Source organism: Nymphalis io, chromosome 5, assembly GCF_905147045.1.
Source record: "Nymphalis io chromosome 5, ilAglIoxx1.1, whole genome shotgun sequence".
NCBI lineage: Eukaryota > Metazoa > Arthropoda > Insecta > Lepidoptera > Nymphalidae > Nymphalis > Nymphalis io.
In genome coordinates this window covers 13,084,453-13,101,630 of record NC_065892.1, presented here as the reverse complement: position 1 = coordinate 13,101,630, position 17,178 = coordinate 13,084,453, and the positions used below count along the sequence as shown (strand labels likewise).

The 17,178-nt window shown below is 35.2% G+C and overlaps 1 protein-coding gene across 2 annotated transcripts in view; it reads left to right on the top strand.

Annotated features, from left to right (window-relative positions):
- LOC126768619 (netrin receptor UNC5C-like) overlaps positions 1-17,178 on the top strand; it is a 69,539-nt gene that overhangs the window by 17,400 nt on the left and 34,961 nt on the right. For both annotated transcript variants that reach the window (XM_050486814.1, XM_050486815.1), the window contains exons 3-4: positions 3,963-4,535; positions 13,455-13,654. In XM_050486814.1, coding sequence (XP_050342771.1) covers positions 3,963-4,535; positions 13,455-13,654 — 773 coding nt within the window. The remainder of the gene's footprint in view (positions 1-3,962; positions 4,536-13,454; positions 13,655-17,178) is intronic.

Genomic DNA, 17,178 nt, shown 5'->3' with positions numbered 1-17,178 from the left:
AACTATACTCCTCCCGCGTTGAGTTGAAGGTGCTTTATCAATTAAACTCCTTGCAATAACAAAATTTTGAACGAGATGTAACAATTCAGTCTTATAAAGTTGCGTCATCTGCATTTAAATCTTAAATCCGAACTAATTGGAGACTTATATTACAATGAAATATTATTTCTCAAGTGTGAATAAGGAGGTGCATTTGAAAGCAGATTAAGTCCTTTAAATTCGGTAGTTGCAAAATTCGAAAGTTATTAATTTGAACATTCCAATTTCATGCAGATCACATTAGTCTCAAGGTTCCCAAATATAATCAATTCCCGTCTTAATTATTTGAATGTCGGACGGAATAACAAGATGCGGCTCCTTTCAACAGGATGAATCTGATCCGGTGTTGTTTTGTTTTTAGACCTCGTTAGTCGCGTTAAGAATCCGAACATTCATCAGTTCAAACATATCTCACATTGGTGTCGGTGATAAGGAATTTCTCCATTTGGATTAATTTTCCCATTTCATTCATCTTTTATTTTTATATTCTATGGAATTTTACAACTGTGAAAATATTTATGTTCGAGTCAACATTTATTTGGTTGCTAATGATTTATTAGTTTTTTGTTTCTATGTGATAGTTATTTATATTTAACCGGATAGGAAAAGTAAGAACTACTTAAAACGACTACATTTTTCATATATGTAACTATCTTTATATATAAAAGATATAAATAGATAGTTTAAAATACCTCTACTATAATGGTACAGTTCTTGTTTAGATATGTTTTGTTAAACGCATTAGTTAAGTACGGAAGCATTCTATCCGTGTGATGGAGATGAACCAACCAGCTAAAACCAATGTAAAATAATTGATAGAGAGAGGTATATTAAAAAAATCCTACCCTAGTAATCGTATTTATAGTGTAATTCCTTGTATTCACGTATCACAAGAGTGATTGTGAGTGATGTCAGGCATTGAAGAAGAAACTTTTTGCACCAATATTAACATAATTTGTTTATTAAGCCTTCAAATTTTTCGTTTTGTTTAGATCACTTTCTACTACAAACATAAATTTCCTTATGGTTTAAATTTAAATTCAGTCATAAAGATAGGTAACCTTAATGAAATAAAATCATACTTAATTCAAGTAGGCTTTTAAAAATACTCCAAATCGTCATTTTAAAAGATTAAGTAACGTTACTCTGGTACGGAAAGTAAATCTCCCGAGAAAAACCGCCAAAAATTAATATTTACCTGTAAAAAAAGCTAGAAAATTAAATTTGATAGAACAATACAATATTTAATATAAACATTGATTGATGTTATTAAAAGTTAGAGACATAACATAGACTTACTGGATACAATATTTGTATAACTGAATGTGATGTTGAAAAACAATTCAATTTTAAGATAATGTTTAGTCTTGTGGAATTGAATTAGTGCAATATGTAATGATAGATTATAAAATTACCTTACAAATAACTCTCAAATATTTAACTTAAAATTAAATACTACTACTATTACTACTACTCACATTCGAAGACAGACAAATATCTTGTAACAAAACAATCATAAAATTGATTTCAAGATCGCAGCTGGGGGCTTGATCTTTTTAGGAAATAAAGTCTATCTCAGGTATGATTAATAGCCGAATGAATTAAATTAATTATCTTTTCTATACACACAATTCCATATATTTCTTATGACGTCTTAATATTAAAAATACAATTCATTATATTTAATTAATAATATTATATGTATATTTAAAATTTAAGGCACTAAAAAGTATATATTTATTACATGTATTGTAATTTACAATGTTTATTTATTTTTTAATCTTTTAACTCACGAATTCTCATCTCATCTTAAATTTCACTAGATTTCTTACAAACTAACGGTGCTTACACTTATTTGGCATTTATTATTCTTACACATTAAAGTAGGCCAATAATTCTAAAAGTTGATGGCATCTGTCAACTTAAAGAACGAATTAGGAAACATTGATTTTCAAATAAAACTTCACACGCTTCGAGATAATTGTATTTAACGGTGAACGTTAATTAAATTAAGAATTCGGAAAAGACAAATAACGATGTGGAAAAAGAAACCAGATTTTAATTATAGACGTAAAAACTAATTAAAAAGACCCGTTGATGAAATTGTTTCACAATCGAAAATGATACTAGTAATGCCGGAGGCTGTATTAGGTCTTTTAGAGAATTTACATTCGACAATATTTTTATTTTTACAATAAAATGTGACAGCCTAAAAATGCCTTACTGCTGGACTAACACCACTTCATTTGAGGAGAATGTATGGAGCATACTCGAAGATATTTTTTGGATACATGTAAATTTCCTCAAGATGTTTTTCTTTTCTGTCGAGTACGAGATTAATTATAAGCCCAAATAAGTACATTGAAATCCAATCTTAACTTTAACTTGATCTAGCCTCTGGGCTATCTCGGCTCTTACTAGCAAAAATGAACTTGAAATTAACATCGTGTTAGTTTAGAAAACAAATCGGTATGTCACTTGACTCTGTACTTATTTCGGATTCACACACTCGGAAGAACATGCACACGAAGAAGCTATACAAAGCATCACTATTTTACTGAATATAATAATAAGAGTTGAATTGGTACCAAGCGTATTGTTGGTTGGTTGGTTTGTTACGTGTGTTTTTCAACAATCAAATATCGTCAGACGAAATACGTCACATTATTCTATTTCCTGTAATGTAGTTTATAAATTATGTATCACTAAAATCAGATTATGTAATGAATGATGCGCCTGATTGCGAATTGAACGTATTTCCCAATTTAAATTAGATGCTTGGACGATCTGAATGTTAATGGCACATGTAATTGGTTTACCCACATCAGAATAAATACGTAAATGACATGAACCTAAATGTCATATCGATCTTAGCCCAAGATAAAATAAACCTATCTAATCGCCTGTTCTTAACGTTCGTAAAATTAGAATTTTAATTGATCTTTCTTTGACTTCAATATTTAACTTTTGCAAAACGTGGACACACCGACACCTAAGACGAATATTAAAAAGGTTGTTATGAGATTGAGCAAAAAGTCTCTCAAAACAAATCCCATTAAGGAAAAATACAATCGAGAAGGAAATAACGTTCGGTCTCAACGAAAACGGAAATAGAAATATACTGAACGGAAGTGAAACTAATTAAGTTATCCTCGCTTCACTCGACTTGCGGTTTATTTTCGTGCCATTCCCCGTTTCAAATAATAATACAAACCTAGTATTACTGTCAACGCTATTGCAAGAGTAACAAACACTGATGTACTGATAACAATTTCTAAACGAAATTCTAACGAGGGTGTTCATTAGTGTATTTGAATTTTTACTTTACGACTTTCACAATAGGTTCTATTTAAATGTTTCATATATATTGTTCCTGTAGGGTATACTGTATCAAAATATCAGCTATGTATTGAGTGTAAACAGGCGTGAGTGAGGCGTCAAACCAGGTGTGGACTTTTGAGAGAAATCGATGCCGGCACTCGGGGGACGCGTTATTGTGACAGTTGCCGTTTATTTCAACTGACAGTCTATTAACAATTGCAGTGAATTATATTAAGATTAGGAATGGATCTCAAATAAATAAATACACTATTACTCTATTTTAGAACAATTCAATATGTTACAAACGAGCACAGTGTTTAGTTAGCTTAAAATAAGTTGATGGGTACCAGATTTCTACATAACCCAATTATTGCTATTATTTTATTTGTTGGTGTATAATGTATATTATTTTATTTGCTTTTTTTCAGTAATTTCAAAACAAATTTGTGTGTGAATCAATGATTGTTGTATACATTTTTATAGATCATATATAAAAAAAATATATATAATGTCATTTTTGTATAAAAGTGCCCAAAATTGTTATGTAATCGTATAGTTGTGACTTGATACTATTTGATTACAATGTTTTTTATTTGTTACAGACGAGCCCAGCTCAACTGAAGCAGATCACAGTACGATTCCTTCAACACCACCAATACCCTTGCGACCCGAATATGCGCACCCTGCTGGAGTAGAAGCCTTGGATCCATATAATTCTGAAAAAAATAATCCACCTCCACATCATCGAGATTATTTAGAAGAGGACTACGATCATGAAAATCATAAAGAAGATGAACATGAAAATCGAGAAGACGCTGATGAACTACCTTCGTTATCTGGAGATCATTTACTCCAAAGTTCCACTGATGATCTACCCATGTTCTTACTTGAGCCTCAACACGCTTACGTAGTACGTAATAAGCCAGCAATGTTGAGGTGTCGTGCGGCTAATGCATTGCAAGTTTATTTTAAATGTAATGACATCCGTTCAGTTGGTAGTACACAATTTGAATTTGTTGATCCTCAAAGTGGTGTTAGAATCGTTGAAGCCGAGTGTAATGTGACGAGAGATCATTTGGAAGAGTATTTTGGTGAAGATAGATTCTCGTGCACCTGTCATGCATGGAGCAGTCGAGGTGACATCAGAAGTCAACCAGCAATTGTTGAATTAGCATGTAAGTATTACAAATACTTAATATGTATTGAAATAAATCTATAATCCGATATGTAGAAAATTATAATTTGAAATGTAGTTTTAGAACAAAACGATGCTTATATTCATTAAATCCAATGATATCTGTCTGTCAGCTTAAAATTTTAATACATAATATTATGTAAATTTAATTTAGGCATGCTATAAAAGGCATGCCTAAATTAAATTTACTTAACTTAACAATTATGTATATTGGGAAATAAATTTAAACTATGAATTTCACTACCGCGATATAAGAAGTTTTCATATCGTCAATAACTACACAATACGAATGAAGTTATGTGTAAAATTATGTTTCCGTTGTTAACGAGGCGTGGTAAAGTATTTCATCAAAACTAATAATTTGAGTATTTCCGTTAGCTATTTTCGTCTAACCTACATTTATCGGTCGTTTACCGCTGTCTTAAAATTACTATAGAAACTTTTTAGCTACGACGTTATTCAAATTGTTTATTATAATAATATTTTCAGGGTTATAGTATATTACATTGCCGGAACAAAATTATCTTCCAAAAATATATAAGCAAATTTGATACCGATAAGCAATACTAAAAATATTAAATAAATATTAAATATTAAATACTATTTCCTTTTCTTTTGATTTATTAATATAAGTGAAATCTTAAGAATACGATATTCATTATTTTGAATTAAAATACAAAATATTTATAAATAAAGAATATAAAAATACTCCCAAAATATTATCGTAAACTGTTGTAAATTTAGTTTTATTAAAATTCTAGTTTTCATTTTACACAAACAAACATTATTACTATTTTCGCCCTAAAATTAATGAAAATATTCTGTTGGAATATATATATTTTTAATGGCTTAGAGGTAAGAACACGTGAATTTTAAGAAGATTGTGTGTTTAAACCTGGGGCAGCACATTTTCATATGCTTAATTTTTGTTGGTTAAAGTCACTTAATGAAATTTACATGACTGTGTCGAATAAAATATGCCATATGTGTATTCATTATCCAGCATTGGAGCAACGTGATTGAATAAGCTCCAAATATTATCCTTAAAAATACATACCGTATTTGCGATCACTACTGGAATCGTAGCTCATTACAAAATCGCTAAAAAAAGTCGTTATATTTAGATATTTCTAAAGTACAATTATAATAATATGAAAAATTTATTAACGACTTTCTCATTCTTAATGGCGTATACAAGCTATTCAGATGTCTATTTCCATATAAACACGATAATTTTGGATTTATTTTGACAAGACAAATGGCTGGAACCAAAAACAGCCATCAAACTGATGTTTAACAAAGATGCATGCGCTTGTTCTTATATTATAAACGTTGTTCTTTATTTTATAAAATCCATTACGGTGGGCCTCGATTAAATTCAATCTAAAATGGAAGTAAATCTTCTGTGAATATTAAATGAATGTCGGTGGAGGTCGCTTCTCAGATTTATGTGAAGGAAGATTAAGTGCATGGATAATTTCGTAATTTTCTTGAAATTACATATTGTTTCATGTTTTGTTTTTAATAAATATATATACCATTTTAGTTATTAAAAACATATTAGCTTTATTAAAAACAACGAAAAAAACCATCTGTCTGACGGTTATGGCTTAAAATATAATATATGTGAGTTTATTTTTGATAATATAAATAAAGGAGAAAACTATATAATAAATAATATTTAATATATACAGGGATGCGTGCATTTGAAATGATTTACTTGTTACGCTATATCTATACAGTTCACTTGGTACGAATCTTATTCAGGAAATGAAACGTAGCTGGCTCGATTTATAGCACTGCGCGAACACCCCGCCACTGGTGTTACCCACCTATAATTTACCCCCATCAGCTGAACCAGTTCTACATTTACCATAAAGTTTTTCATGAAATATTATTTCCTCATTTATAATCTCAACTTGATTAAATTTCTTATTAAATGTTTAATTAGCAAACAAAATTTGATGTAATCTCTTTAAATAAAAATTTTAAATGCGGTCTTTTTAACAGTTAATATTATCATATTATTTGTAACATGTGTTACGCCATTAAAATCCGTTCGTACTTAGGAGATTGAGTAAAGTACATCGGTCGCTTGTAAATCTTTAACAAGAAGACTTAGCTGTGACACTTTTACACTCGCTATGCCGTAGGTATCATCATTAATAGCTACATGGATACCACTTGAGAGCGTATTTAAAGCTCTCACGGAACAATTAAAACTGTCGGAATTGAAATTTAGAGGCGTTTGTATTACACACGGTTGCTTCGCGCAATTAGAAGCGCGCGGAGATGTCTCACAAGCTTCTGTTTCGTGTATATTTAGACGTTTATGAGTTTCAACTGCGTATGCTTGTTCTGTGGAGTATCTTGTACCGTGGAGTACCGGCTGTACCGTGGAGTACCGGCTGTACCGTGGAGTACCGGCTGTACCGTGGAGTACCGGCTTAGAATAGTACTCCCCCAATCTCATCCCGTGGGTGTCGTAAGAGGCGACTGAGGGACGGGGAAAAGGGGGGATGGGCAGCAGCGTCCCCCCTCCCATAAACATCTTACCCCCTACTGCGCTCGCCAACACGCCTGCCCAGCGCGGCGAGTATGGGCAAACCCCTCCCTTAATGGCAGATGCGCCCAAAAAAAGGCCCCCAGTTACCGGCAAGCCCGCTAGGCCCGACCAAGGTAGCGGTCGCGGTATCGGCAGGGCAGGGGGTGCTAAGAATCACCGGTTCACGGCAGGCTACCGTATAAAACGACTGAAAATGGCAACGTATAATGGACGCTCGATGAGGCTGGACCATCACCTCGCCGAATTAGAAGTAGAGTTAAGTCATATAAACTGGCATATACTGGGGTTATCTGAAGTCCGAAGACAGGGGGAGGACACGATAACTCTAGAGTCCGGTAACTTACTCTACTTCCGCGAAGGTGATAACCTCTCCCAGGGTGGTGTCGGTTTTCTTGTCAAAAAGGATCTCATTAGCAGCATTGTGGAAATCAGTAGTGTGTCGAATCGGGTAGCGTACCTTGTCCTAAAACTTTCCGACAGGTACTCCCTGAAGGTTGTACAGGTATATGCGCCAACTTCGACATACTCTGATGATGTGGTCGAAGCGATGTACGAGGACATCGCAAAGGCCCTCAACGACACCTCGAGGGCCCACTACAATGTTGTTATGGGAGACTTTAATGCTAAAGTGGGAGTACAAGATAGCGGTGAATCGAAAGTTGGACCTTACGGCTTGGGCTGCAGAAATCACAGGGGGCAAATGCTGGTAAACTTTCTCGAAGCGCAGGGGCTTTTTTGATGAATTCTTTCTTTCAAAAGAAGCCTCAGAGGAGGTGGACCTGGCGAAGCCCCGATAACGTGACAAGGAACGAGATAGACTTTATCATTTCGAATAAAAGGCACATATTTAGAGATGTTTCAGTGATCAACAGGTTTAATACCGGAAGTGATCACCGCTTGGTTCGAGGCACTCTAAATATCAACTTAAAAGCCGAAAGATCGAGAATGATGAGGTCTACTCTCCGACCTACCATGCTCCAAGCTGCTCAAGGCTCCGAAAAGTTCCAAATGGAACTTCAAAATCAATTCACCGCGTTGGAAACCATAAGCAGCATTGATGAGAGAACCGACACGCTGGTCAAAATACTGCAAAACACATCCCGCAAGTGTTTTCCGCCACAGAGAAGAGACAACGCACCAAAACTCTCTGCTGAGACACTCGAGCTCATGAGAAAACGACGAGAACTACCATCGTTTTTGTCAGATAAGGCCTTAAACCGAACAATAAAAACGCTGACGCGACGCGATCTCCGACGCTCCAATACCCGTGCCATCAAGGCTGCGATTGAGCAAAATCGGGGATCGAAAGTGTTCGCTCGCAAGTTTGGGAGGCCGCGTCTGACAAAACTTAAAACTGAAAATGGTGGGGTCGTTACCTCTAGGCCTGAGATTATCGGAGAAGTAGAGAGGTTTTATGGGCAGTTGTTCTCTTCAAGATCGGATAAACCCGTGGGAATCAGTATTGATGACCAGCGCGCCCCTCTTATGCGCCATTACTCCGAGGAGCTCCCGGTCGTTGACCAAGGAGAGATTAGGGCGGCTCTAGAACAGCTTAAAAACAACAAAGCTCCGGGAGATGACGGAATCACAACAGAGTTGCTTAAGGCAGGCGGGACTCCGGTCCTGAAAGAGCTAGCAAGCCTCTTTAATTCCGTCATCCAACATGGCAAGACCCCGGAAACGTGGAGCGGGAGTGAGGTGGTACTGTTTTTCAAGAAAGGTGATAAAACCCTCTTGAAAAACTACAGACCAATCTCCCTCCTGAGTCACGTGTATAAGCTGTTCTCAAGAGTCGTCACGAACCGTCTCGCCAGACGACTTGACGAGTTCCAGCCCCCAGAGCAAGCCGGCTTTCGATCAGGCTACAGCACCGTGGACCACATCCATACTGTTCGGCAGATTGTGCAGAAGACCGAAGAGTACAATCAGCCGCTGTGTATGGCATTTGTGGACTACGAGAAAGCCTTCGACTCCATCGAAACCTGGGCAGTGCTCGACTCATTGCAGAGATGTCATATCGATTGGAGATATATCGAGGTACTGAGATGTCTGTACAACGCCGCTACAATGACTGTCCACATCCAGGACTGTAAGACGAAGGCGATCCAACTGCGCAGAGGGGTGAGACAGGGGGATGTAATATCCCCGAAACTGTTCACCAACGCGTTGGAAGACGTTTTCAAAACGCTGGATTGGACTAGGTATGGAGTCAATGTAAACGGCGAGTACATCTCACACCTTCGATTTGCCGACGATATCGTCATCATAGCAGAGTCGCTGGAACAACTCACCGAAATGCTGCGTAGCCTAGGCGAGTCTTCCCGGTGTGTCGGTCTCGGTATGAACTTGGAAAAGACCAAGGTCATGTTCAATAGGCATGTCGTGCCGGGACCGATATACGTCGAGGGGAAACCTCTCGAAGTTGTTAGTGAATATACCTACCTAGGACAGATAATACAAGTCGGTAGGAACAACTTCGAGAAGGAAGCCGATCGAAGAATTCGCTTGGGATGGGCAGCATTTGGCAACCTTCGTCAAGTCCTCAAGTCGTCTATACCGCAATGTTTGAAGACGAAAGTCTTCAACCAATGCGTCTTACCTGCCATGACATACGGTGCCGAAACGTGGACACTAACTGCGGGACTAGTCCACAAATTCAAAGTCGCTCAGCGTGCTATGGAGCGAGCTATGCTCGGAGTATCTTTGAAGGATAAGATCAGAAATGAGATTATCCGGAAAAGAACCGGAGTCACCGACATAGCTTGCAAAATTAGCAGGCTGAAGTGGCAGTGGGCTGGTCACGTATGTCGTAGGACCGATGGCCGTTGGAGCAGACGAGTCCTAGAGTGGAGACCGCGAATCGGCAAGCGCAGCGTAGGGCGCCCTCCAGCCAGGTGGACCGACGACCTCAAGAAGGTGGCGGGCACCAACTGGATGCGGAAGGCGGAGGACAGGGAGCTTTGGCGCACCTTGGGAGAGGCCTATGTTCAGCAGTGGACAACGATTGGCTGTTGATTGATGCTTGTTCTGTACCACTGTCACCGAATTCGCTAAGTTTTTACTGCACCGTGTTTGAAGTAGCGTTTAGTGTTGAAACTTGATGCCAAAGTATACTTAATCTTGAACATTTGGTAGCATGCCAACAGTTTGTTAGTTCGTCTCTTTGCTTTAGAATATTTACTGCTTTTATTAACCTTATAAACCTCTGAGAGTCCAGAAATGAACATTGAAAACAAGGTTGTTTATCTAAAGAAATGAGGTATATAAGTGTAAACCGCAACAATCTTTCAAGTTATTTTGAGTAAATTTTTACTAAAATTAACATAACGAAAGAAATTTAAAAAATTAAAGTGCGCGGAAATTTTGTTTATTTATGTTATATATGCGTTTACACATCGTTTATCCATTTGAGTATTGTACAGTTGTGTTTGAGTTGTGTGCAGACTTCTAGCATAGTACCATCAACGTACAATAGGTGGCGCGTGAGTCGTTTTCGATATATATTTACAAAAAAAAAACATTGTAACTACTAATGTAATATTAGAACACATACTATAAATATACAATATTATCTGATCTAATGATGAACCTAACCTTATTTAACATTGGAACAAAATGTGTGAAAAAAATAAAATTAATAAAGACGAACTACAATTGAGATAAAAGAATTTATGTAGCTTCACATCCAGATGCTTGTTTTTGCGAACCGTAAGTGCTCCGAAAAATAAACGATAGTTTGTGGCTAATAATTTATAGTGTCGTGGATTTATCTGTTGTGACTTAAAATGCTTTTAATAAAGTCCGCTTACAATTTATAACATCTGTCTTGAACGTTGTCTTTTACAACTGTGCACAAAATTATGTTTTCTCATTAAGCCTCTATTAATAGACCATTTGAGTAACTTCAGTATTTGTCGCAGGATGTTTAATATAAAATATACATTATAATAAAGTTGATTAACAATTCATCTAATTTGATCTCACGTATAAATTGTATCACAAAGTTTGTCCTCAATTTCATGAACGAAAAACAAAATAAAACAGTAGCCGAATCATTTAAAAAAGCATAAACAACGGTGTATCATGCTACCGTCCAAACTGAAACATGGACAAAACGAAAAAGGTTAGTCTGTTTTCAATCCATAGAGGAAAAACAATAGACTTAGCAAATCTCTTTTAAAACAACCGCAGCACAGAGGCCGCCAGCTAAGCAAACATATCACAACGTGCATACTAGAATCGGGACGCGGGCGAGTAATGGAGCGTACACTCGCCAGATTTATAGCTCCGCTTCGCTTAAAGCACTCAAGAGTTGAAACGTTCATTTTGCACCGAATGTACGTGAACTAGAGAATATTAGTTTCGTTCGCGATCGTTTCAAAACAGTTGAAATTTATGTACCACTCGGTACTGTTCTTATTCTTGGATATGTCTCCAAGAATTTTCGTATTTCACAAATCCACACAATTTTCGCTACTAAAATTTTATCAAATGACACTTTATGTTACGCATTTAAAACAAATATGCATTTATATACTAAATAATATATTCTAAAAGTCGAGATGGCCCAGTGGTAAGAACGCGTGAATCTTAACCGATGAACGTGGGTTCAAACCCGGGCAAGCACCTCTGAATTTTCATGTGCTTAATTTCTGTTATAATTCATCTCGTGCTTTTCGGTGAAGGAAAACATCGTGAGGAAACCTGCATGTGTCTAATTTCATCGAAATTCTGCCACATGTGTATTCCACCAACCCGCATTGGAGCAGCGTGGTGGAATAAGCTCCAAACCTTCTCCTCAAAAAGGGAGAGGAGGCCTTAGCCCAGCAGTGGGACATTTACAGGCTGTTACTACTAACAGTTCTTACAAGATGTCAATATATTTAATTAAGAACTGATCGTCTGAAACGCGCCAAAACAGCGGTTAATTGTTTAATGAAGAGCAATTATCGTTCGTGGGAGGGAACGAAGTCTATATTATGTAATAGGTGGTCTCGTTATGTTTTTTATTAAGATTGATGTGGGAAGAGATGGTATTCAATTACGCAATGAACGATGTTGAATTAAATTTCGATGTCTTCATTAACCGAAATTGTTTAAATTTTTCTTTTCGGAAAAAATAACATCGTCACCTTTTTGAGAGTTTTATTACATTATCTGTTATATCAAAAAATAATTAATTATAAAAATATCCAGGTATTAAAATTTAGCGCACTGACATAAATGAACCTTTAGGTAAATAAATAAATTCTAAGATAAAAATAAAATACGACGCCCTATTAAACACTACAATCACATAAGCTCGTAAACAAAAAAAAATAAAAAAATCAAAGCGAGCTCTTTCATTACTTTGTCGCTACAACTATAATATGACGTCACAGGACAAAAACCACTTCGCATTTGTTAGAAGATAAAGCTAACCACATACGCCGTCAATAATACAGGATCGCTTGTAGGAATTTAAACAATTATTCAATTGCCAATGTTGAGATATCACGTGACCTATAAATTGTTATTGACGTTTGATGTGAATATCAAGGATTACTTTGTTCGATATTAATTGTGACGTATGCGGGTTCCGATCTAATTACGATTATTGCATTCTATGATATAAGCATAACAATAGCGATGGCTTTTTCATAATCTATTCATAATCAGCATAAATATGGGTGTGATATTAGATTATTTTTTTATACCTAAAAGATCGTTATTATCTAATGGTTTTTACAATAAAGAATCAATATTATTTAATTATGATAAAAAAGCAATTTTTAAATATGATAAATATTTCCTTGCAATAAACTAGTGATACTTATATTAACATAATGTTAAGTACAATAATTGAATGATAATACCAAGAGTAAAATTTCTTCTGCGGTTCAAAGCACTCTTATGTTTAGGAGTAGAATTGGAAGGTAATTTTTAGTCAAAAACGCTACCCGGATTTCAATCAATGGATTAATATTCACACATCTATCTGCCATCTTAGTCCAGACAAATAAAAAATCGATTATACGGAAGAAGAATGAAAATATCCTTTTTGGTTTCTAGTGACGTCATATCAACATACCCAGGTATTAGAAACCTGCGCTTCCGCTGTCTCGTCTTAGATACATAGACTTAGAAAAATTAATTGGTTATTATAATATAATGATAGAAGATTTTTAAATACGAAAGTTAGTTTTGGCCATCTTGCATTTCTCCTGAAATCATTATCCGCGGACGCTATAGTTAGATCTAAAATTTTTATATAATGTTTTAGCCTTTTTATTTCTGTTCATGATTTTATAATATTTATTAATTTAATATTTGTTTATCTTTGCTTATTTATAGATCTTAAAAAGCAATTCGTGCTATCGCCGTCACCAACATCAGTGGAGGTAGGATCTGCTGCTTCGCTTCGCTGCTCACCCCCAACTGCTGCACCTCCACCGAGAGTATCGTGGCTGAAACATGGAATACCACTGCAGCAGGACCATAACGTGCTAATCTCTGCTGAAGGAAATCTTCTTATATCAAGAGCAACTTTACAGGTAAGAATTATATCTATATTTTTCACATAATTAATATTATTTCTTTAGCTCTGTATAACAGAATTAGAAAAAGTAATATATGGTTTATTTTTATTTATTTTATACATTAATTAAAGCTTCATCAGAAACAGCCAGTATGATTTTAAAATAAAATCTATCAAAATATAAAAAAAGGATCTTTCTTAACCTAAAAATTGCATATGGTAGCAAATTATTTATTTAGAACTTTAAACGAACACAAAAAGTTAATAAATCAATAAAATATGGTATATTTTCGACCCGATACTAAATACTCTGTGATAACAATTAGTTTTAATCACTACCATTTCTTCTTAGTCTTGAATTGAATTAGTATTTCTTCCTTTACATTCTTAAAGACATTTACGGGAATGTTCATCAACGTTCTCAAATAAAGCATATACAGTAATATTTTGCATATGTTTTACATTTACACGATTTTCTGGAAACATATTGAATTGCAAAACAACTTACAACGTTGCATATTGAAGTTGCTTTTCCGCTAAATACGAATTTATTTACATAAATACATTCAAATCGCACCATTCACAAGATTGATTCTTTAACAATTTATTTAATGAAACAGCTCTTTGCGTGTTTCTCTTAAATTTCAACCGGACGCAAACTGTTCTTGTACTATGAAAACCAGGCAATTGATATACTACATATACTACTTTTCTTTTATAAATACTTATATCGATAATTACACCCATACTCAGGACAAACAGACACGTTCATACACACTTATGTCTGTCCTGGGTGGAAATCGAACTCACAACCTTCGGCGTGAAAGGCAAGTATCTATAAACTACCAAAAATTAAAGAAAAGCACAGTCGTATTTAGTGGAACAGCCGAATTCATGTAGAAGCGATCTCTTTTAAATTACCTTTGAGCAGACGACCGATTATAAAATATGAGAATGAATGAACAATGATTTGTTACTACAAGTAAATACCAAAGTCGATAAATCAAAATATACTGTATTTAATTAGACTTACAAGCACCTTTGAAGTATCATTATACAAGATTATATGAAATGTAAAGCTACCACCGGTTCAGAATATATATTATTTTGAGAAACACTAGCGATAAACTCAGTAGTTACTCCTTAGATCAATTAAATAACATAGATTTGTTAATAAAATACAATGAAATTTATGGATACTTGTCTAACAGTTATCTCCGTAAATACCAACTCCAAACTTTTTTATAATATACATATTCATATATAGAGTAATATGTCTTATTTATTAATGGTTTTTTATCATAAGACTTAAATTTATGGCAAAATAAAAATACTTGCTGAATAAGAAAACCATTTATATGTGCATTTTACAAGGATTTTACTGTATATCTAGTATTTCATTTTGTATGATATCATATGTTTATATTTTCGTATGTATATATTTTTTCTATAATATCATTTGTTGGCATTAGGTCGCCTGGTAGATTTAGTTTTGTGGCGTTAAGCTTGACTTTTGTACATTTTTTACCGTGTATTAATTTATTGCATAAAGTAAAACAATATTATCCGTTTGCCATCATAACTAACCAACATTCAATCAATAAACAAGTACCAATTTGATCATCTATCAATATTGACACTGACAAAACAAACAAAACATGCAATTAATAATAGCATGAAACTATTTATGTATGTGTATATTAATAGTTAAAGATTTAACAGAAATCAGATGAGTATTTTGTCAATTCAAAGCCATCAACTCTGAGTATAATCCACAATTCGCAAAAGGCATCTTCATAACGAACTAACACGACCAGTTCTTTGAAAATTAACGAGCCAAAAGTGCTCTTAAAATCAAAAGTAAAATTGTCATTTCATGTTTTAGTTTATTTCAGAGAGAATTTTGATTACATAATTAAGTTAGCTGTATATTTTAAAGTTCATTACAAATCTTACAAGTAATATTAGTAGTATCATAAATCTGTAAGGTCAGTATAACTTACAAATACTATTGACTGAACCACGCAGCACGTTTGAGCTTGTACGGGGTCTTTGTTTCGTATTGTCATCTATATATTTGACAGAAGTGAAACGTTAGAATATTTGCGCTTGCAATGATATATTTAGAAACTTTTTTGAATATGAGTTAGTAGACAGGCAAATGGGCCAACTGATGGTGAATTATCACCATCGCCCATTATAGACATCGGCACTATTAACTTAATTAATAATTACTGCGAAAGCCAATGCGTCACCAACCTTGGGAACTAAGACTGTGTTCCTTATTCCTGTAGTTACACTAGCTCACTCACCTTTTAAACTGAAACACAATATTACAAAGTATTGCTGTTTGGCGTTACAATATATGATGGATAGTACCTATCAAGACTTGCTTGCGCAAACTTTCTACTAAGCAAATATTTTTAACGATACAGAAAGAAATGCATACAGGTTTTTTGAATTAAATTGAATTCACCTTGATAAGCCTCACCGCACTCAAGTAAGGTCAACTACAAGCACATTTTAATATATCCTAGACAACCTAATACCAATCAATCAATCAACAGCCAATCGTTGTCCACTGCTGAACATAGGCCTCTCCCAAGGTGCGCCAAAGCTCCCTGTCCTCCGCCTTCCGCATCCAGTTGGTGCCCGCCACCTTCTTAAGGTCGTCGGTCCACCTGGCTGGAGGGCGCCCTACGCTGCGCTTGCCGATTCGCGGTCTCCACTCTAGGACTCGTCTGCTCCAACGGCCATCGGTCCTACGACATACGTGACCAGCCCACTGCCACTTTAGCCTGCTAATTTTGCAAGCTATGTCGGTGACTCCGGTTCTTTTCCGGATAATCTCATTTCTGATCTTATCCTTCAAAGATACTCCGAGCATAGCTCGCTCCATAGCACGCTGAGCGACTTTGAATTTGTGGACTAGTCCCGCAGTTAGTGTCCACGTTTCGGCACCGTATGACATGGCAGGTAAGACGCATAGGTTGAAGACTTTCGTCTTCAAACATTGCGTCCAAAACAACAACAACAACCTAATACCAAGACTCACCAAAATCGTTAAATATATTTTCAAGATACGAAAATATAATGATATCTTATATTCAAATTTCCATTTTAGTGACAGTTTTATGTCTTAATAAGCGTGAGACTTGGACAAATATCCTCATTAGCATTTTAAACTCGTCGTCAATTTTAAATTAAACTATTCATCCCCACTTATCATAAGGATAATCTTAAAACATTTTCTTTGTCCAATGATTTATTACAAAACGTAGTAATAAAAGTCATAATGAATTAAACCACAAAATCAAACAATGACTCTGATGTTCAAATATTAAAAACACGTGTTTTAATTACGCGTCGACTCTTACATATTGTCTAAAGTACAGATGCTGTAAACAAATTTATCATTAAGCGTTAAGATGAGAGAGCTGCAAATCCTAATTTAAGCCCGTTCGTACATTTGGTTATTCATGATGATGAGTCAGTTATTCTGACACACGCGACACCCCTTCATTCAACTTGCCATGTATC